This window comes from Pygoscelis adeliae, unplaced genomic scaffold, assembly GCF_000699105.1.
Source record: "Pygoscelis adeliae isolate BGI_AS28 unplaced genomic scaffold, ASM69910v1 Scaffold483, whole genome shotgun sequence".
Lineage (NCBI taxonomy): Eukaryota > Metazoa > Chordata > Aves > Sphenisciformes > Spheniscidae > Pygoscelis > Pygoscelis adeliae.
The window spans coordinates 647,295-662,014 of NW_008824379.1; the positions used below are offsets into that span (position 1 = coordinate 647,295).

At 40.6% G+C, this 14,720-nt stretch overlaps 1 protein-coding gene across 1 annotated transcript in view; it reads right to left on the bottom strand.

The window, feature by feature from the left end:
- The window catches only part of MED13L (mediator complex subunit 13-like), a 195,119-nt gene continuing 180,399 nt past the window's right edge, over positions 1 to 14,720 (bottom strand). Inside the window, 8 exon segments of the mRNA XM_009320204.1 lie at positions 1 to 485; positions 1,754 to 1,866; positions 3,995 to 4,156; positions 7,451 to 7,605; positions 9,854 to 10,030; positions 11,068 to 11,226; positions 12,918 to 13,060; positions 13,510 to 13,733. Coding sequence (XP_009318479.1) covers positions 353 to 485; positions 1,754 to 1,866; positions 3,995 to 4,156; positions 7,451 to 7,605; positions 9,854 to 10,030; positions 11,068 to 11,226; positions 12,918 to 13,060; positions 13,510 to 13,733 — 1,266 coding nt within the window. The 3' untranslated portion in view covers positions 1 to 352.

Sequence of the window (14,720 nt, forward strand, 5' to 3'; positions counted from 1 at the left end):
GTTTATCAGAGTTCCTAATGCAAAAAGATAGTGTAGTCTTCCTTAAAAAAATAAAATATTAAAAAGAATAATGACACTGACCAGTAGTTACTGGGCCACCAAACTAACACTGGCTTGAGGTTACTCTGTGTTCACTGTTCTTGGATGTTCCCAGATTTTGGACTGAAGCTGCCAGAGATGTTAATGGGTAGTTTAGTTTTGAACACTGCAGAATTCACATGTGCTTTTGGAGGAACAGAAGCACAGCACAGGACTGGTCTGAAGAGAAGCAAAATTGTGATCTTTGCAGACTGTGGCACGTTTCTCAGGTTGAGGGGAGAATAAGCCAGAAGAACAAGTGCTTTTCTATCTATTAAAGTATATTCATGATGGCATTGTACAGCTGAGTGAGCACCACAAAGTGGACAGGAAGGCAGGAGCTGCGATCCTGAGTGGCAGGGTTACACGTAAGCCAGGACAGTGCATTGTACTGCTCCAAAACGAACCTGCAGAAGAGAAACGCAGAGAGAAATGAGACTGGAATTGTTCACTCCTTTCCTTCTTGTCTTTTCTAGAAGATTTACTTAAACTTATCTCTGGCTTCTCCTGGAGACAGAATGTCACAAGGACTGCCTGGCTGTATTAACGCTGGCGGTGTTGGCAAGGCGGGAAACTCACTCAAAAGGCCGGGGAGGGGAGGGAGCACGAACTTTTAGTTTTAATGTGTTTGAACTTGAACCAAGCTATCTGAATGTAGGCCCTCCCCGATGCGTAGTAGAGATTATGGAATCACTGAGTAATTTAGGTTGGAAGGAACCTCTGGAGGTTTAGTCCACCACTGTATTAAAAGCCTTGAACACCTCTAAGGATGGAGGTTCCACAGCCTCTTTGGGCAACCTGTGCCAGTACTTGATCACACTTTTTGTGTGACCCCGTATCTGATTGGAATGTCTCATGTCGTAACTTGTGTCTCTTGTATCTCGTTCTTTCCTTGTGCACAGCATCATCCTTCTACTCAAAACAAAGGTACAGCAGTACCTCAGGACAGCTGTGACAGCTCAGTCCTCTAAGAGGATGCAAATTCAGATCTTCTAGAATAATACAAACACCACCAGTTTTCTTAGATTAGATTATTCTTCCTGTTCCCTGCTGACACTCTCTACGTGGTGAAATGCACGTGTTTGTTCACTGGTGTGTTCCACCCTGTATGCTGCCTCATAAAACAGATCTTTTTTCAGTCCCCAACAGGTGGGATGGAGGCAAACGGTCCTCTAGTTGTCTTGAACAATACGATACACAACCCTGTACTAATTCAGGAAGAATGTCTCCTTTATATCCCAAGTCCTACGATACTGGTATCAGGAGAGTACTTTTATCTCCGTCTGTAAATCAATTTGGTTTGGTGAGTAAAAATAATTATTGACGGAGTCCAGATTAGACCACCAGCTAAACAGAACAATCTTTGGGAGGCAAACCAAGGTGTCCACTTGGTGAGGCAAAGCTGTTTCTAAGTTCTCTTTACATAGTTTTGTGTAGTAGTATGGAAAACGGACGAAGTAACCCTCAAAGTCCTGCTCTTCGGTGGTGGAGGTGGCAGCTGTAGTTAAGAGTTGCCCACTGCTCTGGGACACACATGTAGGGCATAGTGGAGTTACAAGCTGTTGACAGAGCTAAGAAATAATTTTGCTGGGTTGGAAAGAAAAGGTCCCTCTGAAATCTCAGAGCTCTGTCCCCACAGCCCTGGGGAGGAAAAGCAAAACCTAAAAGGCGTTACCTCAAGACATCTGATGTGGTTTTAGAGTCAAGGGGGTGAGGGACTCGCTGAGAATTTCTGGCAGGTAGAAGCTCATCTGTCTGCGCTACAGAGATATGGTGATGTAATGAGGCCTGTGTAAAGGAAAAAAGCACAAATTAACCCTTCACATAGCAAGTACTTCGGAAGATTCACCGTGAACAAACGCATTCTGAACTGTCTCGGGACAGCACGGCAAGCTGGCAATTCTTTGTTGAACCCACCATGACCATGTGTATTTCCAAGGTCCATAACGATCACATTTTTGAATAAACTCACTTCTCTTTTTGACTGGAATCAAGGATCTTTAAAGAAGAATGCTGAATTCTGTTCTTAATTTTAGTCAGGTAAGAAGCGATGAGGGGAAACACCTGGGGTGTGTCAGTGGTTCCTTTGGTATTTCGGTAACGAACCATTCTGATTCTTCAGACTCTCCCAGTAGGAGACCCATCGCAGGGTACCACACAGAGGTGGGCTGCCCAGCTTAGTGCAGCCTTTGTCCTGCTCTCTGCTGTTACGCTTTCTCAATCTGTCTCAGCCTTCTTCTGGAGCAAGGCTTGTGCATTTGTTTATACAGGAGTAGGAAAGGGATTTCACATTGATCGTGTGCTGGGGGGTAGAGCAACCACGTAAGCCTTTCAAGCGGGTAGCCTAATACGCCACACAGCCTGCCGAGGCAAAACCTCTAATTTATACTCCTCCAATTATGGCACGCACATTAGAGGTGGAATACTTTAGCTCAAAAATACTTAATCCAAATCAGACAAAGATGACTTGAATCTGTATGCCTCGCATGCCATACAAGTTTCCTAATTGCAGCACTGTGCAGCATAAAGGAGACGGCACCACCTGCTCACTGAATGGTGAACAAGTTACTGCATGAATTCAGCCCCTTGCTTTTATTAAAAATTGTCCAAACCAAAACAGTATGTTCCAAGTCAAATTAAACATTTAATTCAGCCTAGATCTGAGAGAGCAATTGTGTTGGGCTGGAGGTGGTGGGGTAGGGAAGGGTGGTGGCTCCTCCTTCTCTCTAGAACAAATCTAGTATAAGCTTACAGAAGGAATTCATAAAGTTGCCTGGAGCTCTGCTGACTATGTTTTTACTGCTGGAACTGAAACATAGTCGTTGGATTACTCATTCACAAAAAAAAAGGTAGTTTTAAGTTTAGCATGAAACCTCATCTCTAGCTCCTAAAACACGGTGGTTCATTTTTCGTATTATTTTGAGATCTCCGTTCTGTAGGTTTAAAGAAAAGCCCAGGCTTCAGGGGGATCACCCCATGAAGAGTGCAGAGCGTAAGGACTAAGGTTCAGTACTCTGCTGGTGGAGGTGCTATACTGACTATAAAGCCTGCCATGCTGACTGCAAGTCACTGTTAACATCAGTCCTAAAATTGCTGCTTTTGCATGAGGGAAGAATTGAGAAACACTGAACACCTTTACTCTGATAATTGCCTGATAGACACGGATCAGAGAATTTAGTTAAGAGACGTGCAAAAATGTTTAGTATTTGTTAACAGAGCTGGGAATGGATAAAGTAAGTGGTACTATCTTTATTATTCTATATGTTGTTTGCTCGAATAGTTATGTGATACTATTCAAGGCAGATTTTTCACCTTCTTTCCATGCTCATTAGTTCACTTTTTTTTTTTTTGATTCATTCAAATAAGAAACTGCATGACACTCTACAGGGATCAGTGAACCTCTAGTAGTGGAACCAATTCTGCTGTATACGTCTCGCCACGCACTTGCGATTCTGGAACGGAAGGTATCAGGTTCACTCTGACACTACAGACTCCACTGTGCAACTTTTACAACGAGGGAGATAGAAATGGATGGTAAACGCTCTATCTGGAGGTGCTACTCTCCTTTCTAACTTTTAATCTATGTGTCATAACTGGATTAGGGCAGAATAGAAGGTATGTCCCTCCTGTCTTAGGCTGACTGAAAATGAAAACTGGGACACTTCCGCAATACCGGATACAGCTTCGAGGATTCTGTATTTAGAAGCTGCCAAACTGTCCCATTTTCAGGTAAGGGCTTTAGGAAGAGAGAATTAAGTTGTAATAGCCAGCAATCTTAAGTAAATTTAAACCTAAAATTGCATTTCCGTTTCCAGTACTGTCACAGTTGTGGAAACATGCAAAGTCAACATTTTCAAGGCAAATCCATAGGCTATGGATTGTTCTCCTTCCCCTGTGAAAGGATACCAAGACAGACCTTCAGGAAGAGGGGACACTGGTTTTGTGCCTGAGGACAGGATGACCAGAACCACTGCGGAAGATTCTCAGCTTTGGCAGTTGATACGAAGTATCCAAGAGCAAGAGGTTGCTGCTTCAGTTCTTCAGGGGCTTCTCTGGAAAGGAGACGTTCCCCTTGGCTCTGAAAGAAGAGTTGAAAAGGCACGTTCGTTTTTTTATGTCCTTACATCCCATTCCAGTAACATTAATTTTGTTTACTCATTCCTCAGTCTTTAATCCAGTTCTGTCTTGCTATTAATGAGCTGTCCTTTAGTCATTCATGAATCTTGGTCAAAGTTGTCTAATCCCTTCCTTTTCCCCCCGTAGATGGGTTCTCCAGGCTTATGTTCCGGAATCACTTTAGATTCCCAAACAGCCACGTTAACCTCCTAAATTGACCCCGGTACACATGGAATTTGATGCCACAGAGTAACTTAGAGGTGCTGGGCTATGGCTGTGAATCTGAACAGCTTCTCGTGTGCATGCAGAGAGTAGACCAGTGTTGAATTTCAGTTTAGAAAGCCTCATAGGCTTTTCCTATACATATCAACAACAGCAGTTTGCGCTGCAGATCTTCCTTGACTTCAGCTAGCGGAAGGATGTGTTACACACTCAAAGGTGGAAGAACAGAGAGTATCTGCATCTTTCTAAAGTTTCGCTGTGCTTGCTTTTTCAGTTAGTTACATTGATAGCTCAGAAAAAAATGCTACATTTGCTATTCCTTGCTATGGACACTGGGACAGAAGATACTATGCTTTGTTTATATTTGTACTACCAAGCAGAGGTGAAGTGTGGGGAAAAAGAAACAGCTGTCCTGCTTTTCAATTTACATCACTTATTCATTTATTTATATACTGTCTTTTTGCAGTATTAGTTACCCGTATTCTTATATATGGACCAAAGAGTTGTTTGGAGAGGAGAGAATTAAACAACGAGAAACCGGCTGCAAAACTAATTTCATCAGGCTTTGAGTCACTCCTGTCAGCATATATGTCTGTGATTTTATTTCTGTAGAGTAAAACCTAGATGACCCTTCCATACCCGAGGCTGTTGGACAGGAATGCTTGGTGTGAGCTTGCTTACCTCATCCTCTCTGTGTGTGTGTATATACGTATCCTCATCTATCATGAGCCACGTTACCAAACCTACAAGGGTCTCCTTAGGTAGCAGAAAGGGTGACTGCCATTCCATTCTAGAGTACACTCCGATTTTAAATGCATTTGGGTTTTTTGGAAACACCCTTTATTAATTTGCTTTTACTTTTATTTCCTAGAGGAAAAACCCAAAAGATGCCTGCAAAGTATTTTAGCTTGCAACTTATCCCAGAAGAACTGGGATAGCAGTTCATTTAATCCATAAACATCTTTTAAGTCAACAGGTTAAAAAAAAAGATTCCACCGCACAGAAACTGGCTTAATCACAAAGCCTTCGCTGCCAGTCCTTTGAGCAGGTCTTTCTCCAACAGCAATATCTTGATCAGGAATCAAAGAAAGTTAAACACTCCATAAAGCTCGGAGAAGGCTGCAGCTCACCTGGCTGTGGGCACTCAGAAAGCCTAACAGCAAACCTTGAAACTGGCTGCTGAGCAATCAGGACTTACACTGCTCAACTGCAGCAATCAATTATGGGTTACATGGACGAAGGCTTGACCTTCCCCGACCCACAAGGTAATGATCACACGCTGTTGCTTTTTTAAAACCAAAAATTACACATCAATTACTAGGCCCTTGTTAACGATTAAACTGAATTACTATGACAGGTTCATCTAGAAATGGCTTGTCCGGGTCTCTAAGCTCTTTGGTCATTAACCTTTCAGTGCTGTTCTTAAGCCACTTGGATGGAGTTCCACTGAGAGTAAGTTTTGTAAACGCATTTCTAAAAGTGGTACAAAATGGAGATTGTTGAATGAACTAAATAAGAGAGAGAAATTGTAATGAGTGATGAGTTGTGATTTATGGCTGGAGGGTTTAGTAACAGAATTTACGACTTTTAATTTGCCCACATACCAGTTTGAAATAACCAAGTGACAGTACTGTGCAATTATTTAGCCTTTGAAAAGTGGGTTGGAATATTAAGATAGGGTAAGGTGGTTGTGTACTGAGATCACAACATACAGAATTAGCATTTTTGTGGTTGATGCAGAAGTCATTTTTCTCTCACAGACTGTATTAAGCTGACCATTGAAGCATTCTGGCAGAGGCTGCAAGGAAAATACAGGCAGGCCTTTTTCCTTCCAGGTGGCGAAACTAACAGCATTTAGTCAGTCATTTTCAGGGAGCGAGAATTCTTTTCTTAACGTATCTTATTTACACGTAGAAAAATGCAGTGCTTTGTTACAGAGGCTGAATGAGTAGCATCATTCATGGGCAAATATCCTACCTGTACGTATACCTCCTCTAAGTATCTATTCTGTACTTCCTTTCATACCAGATTTATAGTTTCTCTTGATGAGACTGTTCAAAGCCACCAGTGATAGTCACAGATCCAGATCCAGTTACTTAAATTATTACAGATCACTAAACCAGGACTTTTAAACGCGTGGGTTATCTGTTTCTTGTATAAAAGTTAGCCTGTTTCCTTAAAACAATACTGTATTATTTAGTAAAGAAGTAATATGCTACTGCTTTAAATGTACTATTTCTAGAATAAAACTTCTCCACAGGAAATTATGAAGCATCAAACTTCTCCATACATGTGATGGGAACCATTTTAAGAGTACAGCTAAGTCTCTTACACAATTAAATGTATGAGTAAAAGTGGTCCATCAAACATGATCCAAATTATGCTAAAGCTGATTCAGAAAAATACCTTGAATTACCAAAAATAATTTGCATTTTAAGTAATCACTGGTGTTGGAGCCAACTTTATAAAAGCCACTTCAAAGAAAAATAACTTACAAACACTATGTGCTCTGGGCTAATTTTTACTAAGAAAACAACATTTGCATAAACACCCATCACCGGAGTTTCTATGGGTAGGGTTTTATTGTTAGGAGAATTATCCCCCGCCTTTCCTCCCCTAGAAATTCATGTGAACAGAGCTGTCGTATCTTCCTTTCTCTCAAAGACTTGTCACTTTGTGCCAGGGTTATTCCATATGATTTTCCCGAAAAAAATGGGTGAGTACCGATCAAATGTATACAGGGTCATTAGATACGGCTCTGCCGCACAAAAATAAAGCTTCTCTCTCCTCCTTCTCTCTTCCTCTCAATTATCTTGTACACTAACAATTAACTTCAGAGATGTAAACAGTCAAGGCAGAGGCATCTTCTACAATGGTATTTAACCAGCACCTTCAATTCTAGCGTTAATTTCTGATTGCTGTTGACATAATTATGTTTGAGAATCTACAGGAAAAAAAAGATTTTGTTGGAGGATTTGGGTCTTTTTTGTGTTTTATTTTAAGTAGGATATGCCCTAAAGTGCTACAGCCTTACCCTGCTATGCTGGAAGTGAGATCCCACTCCAATACCAGATGGTGATCCAGGGGAAGGAACTGGGGAGGAATTTGGTGAAGAGTGAAGATTCCCTGTTATTAAAATTCTAATGTCATTGTCCATGTCATCTGGGAATGGGAGGTCAAACATGTCATCTGAAAAGGAAAAGAAAGAAAAATAATTTCCAATGTGCTGTACTCACTTTTGTCAAGAAATTTTTGTGATTTATTACCATTCCCTTTAATTTATTATTCCTTTTTTTTTTACATACTCTTGAAACAGATGAAAGCAGAGATAAACACTTTACTGTTTAATCCTTCTTAGTACCTTTGACTGCAACCGCACAGACTTGAAAGGAAAAGTTGGCAGACATCTATTAAAATCATTAATTCTAACAATGGTCAAAGTCTGAACAAAAATCCTGTCATACCAGCTTAATAAAAATCCAAACTGAACTTTGTAACAGAAAAAATGACAACTCTCTGCAGTTGGTCGCAGAAATCCATTAACAAAATACTTGAAATACATTAAAACAAACCTACGTATGTTACTCTCAGCAGGTGCTGCTCTTCAGGCTGCTAGCGCTGCACACCAGCGCTTCGGCACGTTTGCTCAAAATATTCCAGGAGCAGCCCTAGCAGCTTCAAGGAAATTGCTCACAGACTCACTAAGGACAGCAAGGCCTGCTCCACGCTCACACGCAATGTACTTTCATGATTATTTCCAATACTGCACCAGGATTTCCTACAACGCAGCTTTTAATGTTTTACTTTCATCTCAGAAAATAAATACAGTTGTATTATCATGACTTGCTATTTTAATTTGGTTTATGTTAATCTGTGGGAAGGGCATAAAGATACGCCCGTAAAGATACTGTGTTTGCATTCTATGAGAAGTACGTTCCATTACTCAGTCATTTGAAACACAGGTTATGATACCACGAGTAATTTAGATGATGGAAAGCTAGGACATTACAGACACACAGCAAAAAAATTACAAGCATCACAATATGGTTTATAGGCGTTTTTTCCTTATCCAGATTTCTCAGCAGGCAAAGACGTTTAAACAGCGTAATGACATTTAAAGTACATTTTAGGGGGCAGAAAGGGACAGTGGGAGCTGTCTGAATTAAGTGGATTAATTGGAATTGCAGCCAAATTTATAATAAAACACATGGAGCCCTAAACAAGAGTTGTGCATTTCTATATATTATAATAAATAATTTATCTTGAAGAAGAATAATTTACTCGGCATGAAAATGGAAAAGAACGTGTGTGTCTTGAACTAATTTCATCTGAAGTCCCTGTGCTGAAATAGGCAGGTGGTTGTTTTTCTTCATCTTCTGAAGAGAAATGTTGGATTGCAAGAGCAATGAATTAACTTAGTTTATTAACTTCTGTCCTACAACCTCAGTAAACAAAACAGAACTAATGTTATGCTCTGCTTAGCCTCCAAAGCATAAATGAGATGGCTAATAGCATAGGAAGCAGTTTAATCATTAAGTAGAACAGAGTTAAGAAAATTAAATTTAACACCATTTTGGAAAACGCCAGTTCTTGTACCTGATTCTAATTAGCATCTGAAGCACTAAAGGGCAGGTTAATGCAGGTTAAATATTTGTCAGCACAGCATTCAGTCAGGATTCTTAAGTATTAAGAGGGGTAACTTCCCTTCTGTGAGGCCCACTGAAATTCCAGGAGGAACAGATCAAAGCAGACTCTTTCATTAAAAATAGTGGGCCTTTCTTCCTCTCTATACTGTAACTTCCCTCTTCATAAAATACTTCTATTGTAAATGTTTGTAGTTGCTCTTGGTTTAAATTATTTTACAGTCATTTTTAAGGATTTATGGCAAAACGGTTAGGAAAATACTTACTTGATATAAAGTATTAACCAGAGTCGTGCTGACACAAACTATAGGGTTAAATATGCTTGAAAAAGCACACTGCCAACATAAAGAGTTCTCGGGTCGGTCTCTTTTGCCTACTTTTCAGGAAGATTAAAATTCTAAAACAAGTACCTCCTTCCTTACAAGCTCTGCACCCAACAGGGCATGAAGCGAACCGCTACTATAAAAAACAAGTTGGCCTGATCAAGTCACAACAACAAGGAAAAGCATTTTGTAGCCTGTGCCATTTCACATAGTGGTTGGTCAATATGGCTTTTGGAATAAATCAGTAAGATTATCTGAAAACAGACTTCAGAAAAACATAGTATATTATCCTGTAACGATAAAGTACAGTGGTGTTCTCTTTAAATTAAATTAGGGTGGTCTGGGGTCCGTGGGAGAACATTGGTCCGCTCAGTTTTTATTCGTGAGCAGTACAGCTCGGCTGATGTTCCGAATAGGCCACTGAGCATTCGCAAGCGTTTCACCTCTCACACTAGACCCACGCTTACTCACCGTTAGTAGGGCTGAATCCATCCTCATTGGGGTAATTTGCTGGTGCTACCTGGATAGTAGCAGAGGTTGGGAAAACCAGGATGTGTGTACAGGAGGCATCCTGAGGGGTATTCAGCTGAGATGACTGCAGATTCAGCGCAGTACTCCGGCCAAACACTGATCCCATAGTGACAGCATCTTCCAGAACAGAAGCAACGGCAGAGACATTAATTTGCATCATCTTCAAAATGTTCTGTGTTCAATTAATTTCTAATCTGGGTTTGCAAGCTAATACAAGTGTTTAAAGGTTCTTATCTTAAAAAGAATAACTTACTAGAAGAGCTTGAAATTAAGATCACAAGTTGTAGATAATGTTTCGCTATGTGAATTCCCATACAATGCCCCACCTTTCCTTTCATTCTGCTGCCCCTTAATCAAAGATTTACTTGTTAAATGAGCAAGCTAAATTTATTTTTGACACACACATCTGTATAAATATGCAATATACCCCACTTTGGTTGACATGAAGAAAGCATGACTTGCCATCTATTTTCTCATGTTACAAAAACTCTGCTTTGAAAATTATTCAACTTGATGAGTCATTTTCAAGCTCATTTAATTCTGTTCCATGTAGTAATCTTTTATTTCTAAACTAAAAAACCCCAGAGTGGTTTGTAAGGATATGTCACCACGTACATGAAAAAGTACGTGCTTATGTAATACAACAAATAAGTAAAGGGAACCTCAGAATTTAATTTTATTTCAACTCTGTGGATTGCTGCTTATAATAGAACTCTCTAAATAACTTAAGCATACGAAAAGGCAAGTAGGTTTATCCTTACTCCCATTTACAAAGACTCCTACTCTTTCATCTTTCACACTGTCGACTCTCACAGAGAATGCAGTCCTCCTTGCATGAGGGCGCCTACAACATCACATTTCAGCTGATGAGAACTGGTTACCCGAAAACATGACCCCCCAAGGAAAAGCTCAGCAGTTTGACAGTGGCACACAGTAATCTTGCCCCCTAGGAGCCGACGCTCCCAACGTAGCATCTCCTCATGGTATTTTTGGGAATTCCGCTGGCTCAACCTATTTTCTACCACATTTAGCCATGCTAGTCAAGGTCGTCTTGTTGGACTCAGAAGTCTCCCAAAATTAATGTGCTTATGTGATAAGTATGATAAAAGAAGAGAACTTTCATTGGCATTTAAATAGTTGGATATTATTATTACCTGGCATCACAACAAATGACCCCTGTGGTTCCATGGCAACTAAGCAGGCACTGAGGATAGAAGGAGAGTCTGCTGATGAGATGCCACACATGCGGCACACCTCCTTTAGCTGTTTGCTGATTGTCTGCAGGGAACATTCCCCAAGGAGGATACTCCAGTCTGAAAAGAATAAACGTTATGGTAGAACAGCATGGAGTTCTGAAGTAGCCAGCACTTGCTTGAAAACAGCAAAATATTAATAACACTTTGCATTTCTTTAACACTGTCCTGTTCTGGACTGCCTCCCCATGTAGTTTGTCGGTTTTCCCATGAGCTAACTGCATTACTCTGACAAATCACTGAAGATGAAGTCTTTCTTTAAGAATGAGTCTTTCATTCTACCTGTGAGGTAGAGGAGGTACTTATTTGAGGTGAAACAGGGCAACAATGAAGGATTCTTTTTTTAAGATTTTTTAATGTTTTTTATTTACATACAAATCGTTTCCTGAACTGCACTGATTCTTTTTTCAAAAAGGACATCTGTTTTCATCTAACACGCGGCACAACGCTTACGTTTCAAGTATTCCAGAAGACATGAATTTACACGCTCAACATCAGGGAAATTTTGTTAAACTTTGCTATGAATAAAATACACTAAATAAAGCAAATGTCAGTGGAGGTCCAGACATACATTCAAGAAACTACTTTTAGCCATTTAAATGACATTATGTGTCCAAACAGAGGAAGGGAGTTGCTGATTAAATTCTTAATCTGTTTTCCTGCCTTCGTTCCATTTAACTCCCGTGTGGTGTGCTGGATACCAAATTCCCCTACCGGGGCAGGCAACAGCTCTTCCTCCCTGCACATACTATACGGGAGAAGGCACTTAACTACTGCTTTCCCCCCCCTATAGTATTTCTTTGTGCTTTCAGACTGAATTGTTATTTATTGTGCACCGTTTTCCAATTTTTTATCCCCATCTCATGAAATACAGAATCTCTTACAATAAGCTAACCAGAGGAATTAATGTCTCCTTCAGTTATTAATGTAAAAGGACAAACACTCATGAAATATCTTTATCCTCCTGTCTAATTTATCTTCATGTTCCAACTCAGGAGATGGGAGAAGACTGAGAGCACCCTCTCAGAACCCCGTTTTCTTCCAATCAGTTACCAAACAAAACCTGAATAGTGGCCACGACCATTAGAAACGGAAGAAAAGACGATGAATGCATGTATTTAAATTAGCGAGAGGGGTCGCTGTTGAAGTGCAGCAAGGCGGTCCCCACCCTTGTTGGATTACGGCACCTACACCTAAAACACTCCAGAGCTGCCTTTAAGTTCCCACAGAGCTGTCAGGAATGCTAAATCTTGGGAACTCTTTGCAGGCTGCAGAGGGTACCTTATTGCTGGTTAACACCGATTATCAGTTAGTTTTGTATACCACAGGGGAAAAAAAAAAAGTTTTTTTGATCAGTAGCTTTTTTTTGCAAGAATTTTTTGTTTGTTTAGTTTAAGTTTAGGAATCAGAATTGAATTCTGTTTCTATTTCTGTGACAGGATAGCTACTGTTCAGATCTTTTTCTAACAAGTGACGAAGGCCATGACTCCCACATGGAAATACACTGTGCAAATACTAGTTAATCTACACAACAGCTACAGGACATGAGGGAGTAATGTCAAACCCAGTGTACGAACAAGCAAATTGTTTATGCAAACCAATACAAAATTTCAGTGCCAGGGTAGGATTATCACTCTCAACTTTCTGGTTGTAAAGGTTCACGATCAATTCTGTAAGTCATTCTGCCTTGCACACTAAGGCCGTGCCTTCATTCCAGAACCACAGGTAGTGACAGCACTGATATTTCATACCTTTCAACTCCCCGTGGCCTAGGCGGCCGAGCCGCCCGATAACAACTCTCCAAGGCAGTGATGTCATCTGCACGATACCAATGCACCATTCCCACAGCTTCTGCAGACCAATTTTACGTGCAGACAACTTGCTCCTCCTTGACCTGGAGGTTAAGGAAGAGAAAAGAAGGAGAAAAAAAAAAAGGTGAGAATCAAGGACAACATTCAGATTTCTATCCTGTATAATTATTTCACTGCTTACTCTCGATAGGAGTTCTTGCAGTTCTGTGGAGTGCCTAACTTAATTTTTATTAACAGGAAGCAGAAAAAGTACATGTCTGCTTTCAGTACTATTATTGCAGTGACATGCGAGAGGTGCCAATATGCTGAGCAACATACCAGGTAAGATTCGTAGGTAGCATTTGTGAAACAAGCCTAACACAGTAACTTTTTTCCTCTGCAGTTTATAAGTTATAAAAGTGCGAACTGAAATGTTATCACTGTAACATTATCATAATAGGAAATATGATTAGAAGGGATGTGCAAGAAACTAATGAGAGTGAGGGATGACAACTATAGACCTAGATATAATGGAAAAAATAAAGGTTTCTACCTGTTTGGTAAATCAATATTAACTATGCAGGTTTCCAACAATTCACCATGAAGGTCAGTGCAGGATGCCAGAAGCCAACGCTGATCATGAGACAAACAATATCCAACGAAAAGCACGTTGTATTTCTGACTGGCCTCTCCAAATGTTTCTCCCAGCTCTGTCTGTTTGTCTTTGATGGGTGCCAATATGAAAGGAGGAGAGTATAGCTGGATTGGGCTGGGCCTCTGCAATAAAGTCACCACAATCATCAGCAGATATATCAAAAACTATTTAATGCAATAAACACACAAACACAGATTGGCAGCGAGTACAGAAAAATGTGAGTTGGGAACAATAAATAAATAAATTCAAAATTCGAGGCATTCACAGTCAAGAGAGACATTGGGAAAAGGGTGGTTATAGACAATTCATAGTTGTCAGGTGCTCCCCCCTCCCATAATCATCTTTGTGGCCCTTTGCTGGATTTGCTCCGGTATGTCCGTGTCTCTTGTGCTGATGAGCCCAGAACCAGACACAGTACGTTCCAGGTGAAGCCTCACTAGTGCTGAGGAGAGGAGAATAATCACCTCCCTTGCTCTCCTGTCCGCACCCTTCCTAATGCAGCCCTGTCTGCTGTTGGCTTTCTTTGCTGCAAGGGCACATTGCTGGCTCACATTCATCTTGCCCAACAGGGCTTCCAGGCCGCCTTCTGCAGAGCTGCTTTCCAGGTGGTCGGCCCCAAACCCATCTTTGCTTTGTAACTCCTCTCTGAAGAAAAAACATTATGGGCCTGAACAGACACGCTCAATGGTTTAGAAGTGGTCAGGGTATTTTCTCAATTTTTCAGGCAAAGTTTGGAAGTCTGCAGTGCAGACTGATAGCAAACTCATGTAAAATGGAAAAAGTAGACATCTGACTAATGAACTATGCTAAATGTAAGCTGCTCGTGAAAACGTTTGCCCCTTTTTTGGTGTCTTCTGTATCTTCAGGAAATTAAACGTGAAATGCAAAGTGCAAGTTAATCAGCTTAGAGGAAAAGTAAGTTACGGTGTGTTCTTCGAGACATGAAAGGGTATTGTATTTCTGCTTATGTCACTTTCTAGAAGTATACCACCCTGGCAACAGTGCAGGAACGTTAATTAATGGGAGGGAAGTGCTTGCCAGGGTCTTGCAAGTTTATTGCTCTTCCCCTTACACCTAAATAGCTTTAAGTACGACTGTTGTAACTTGCT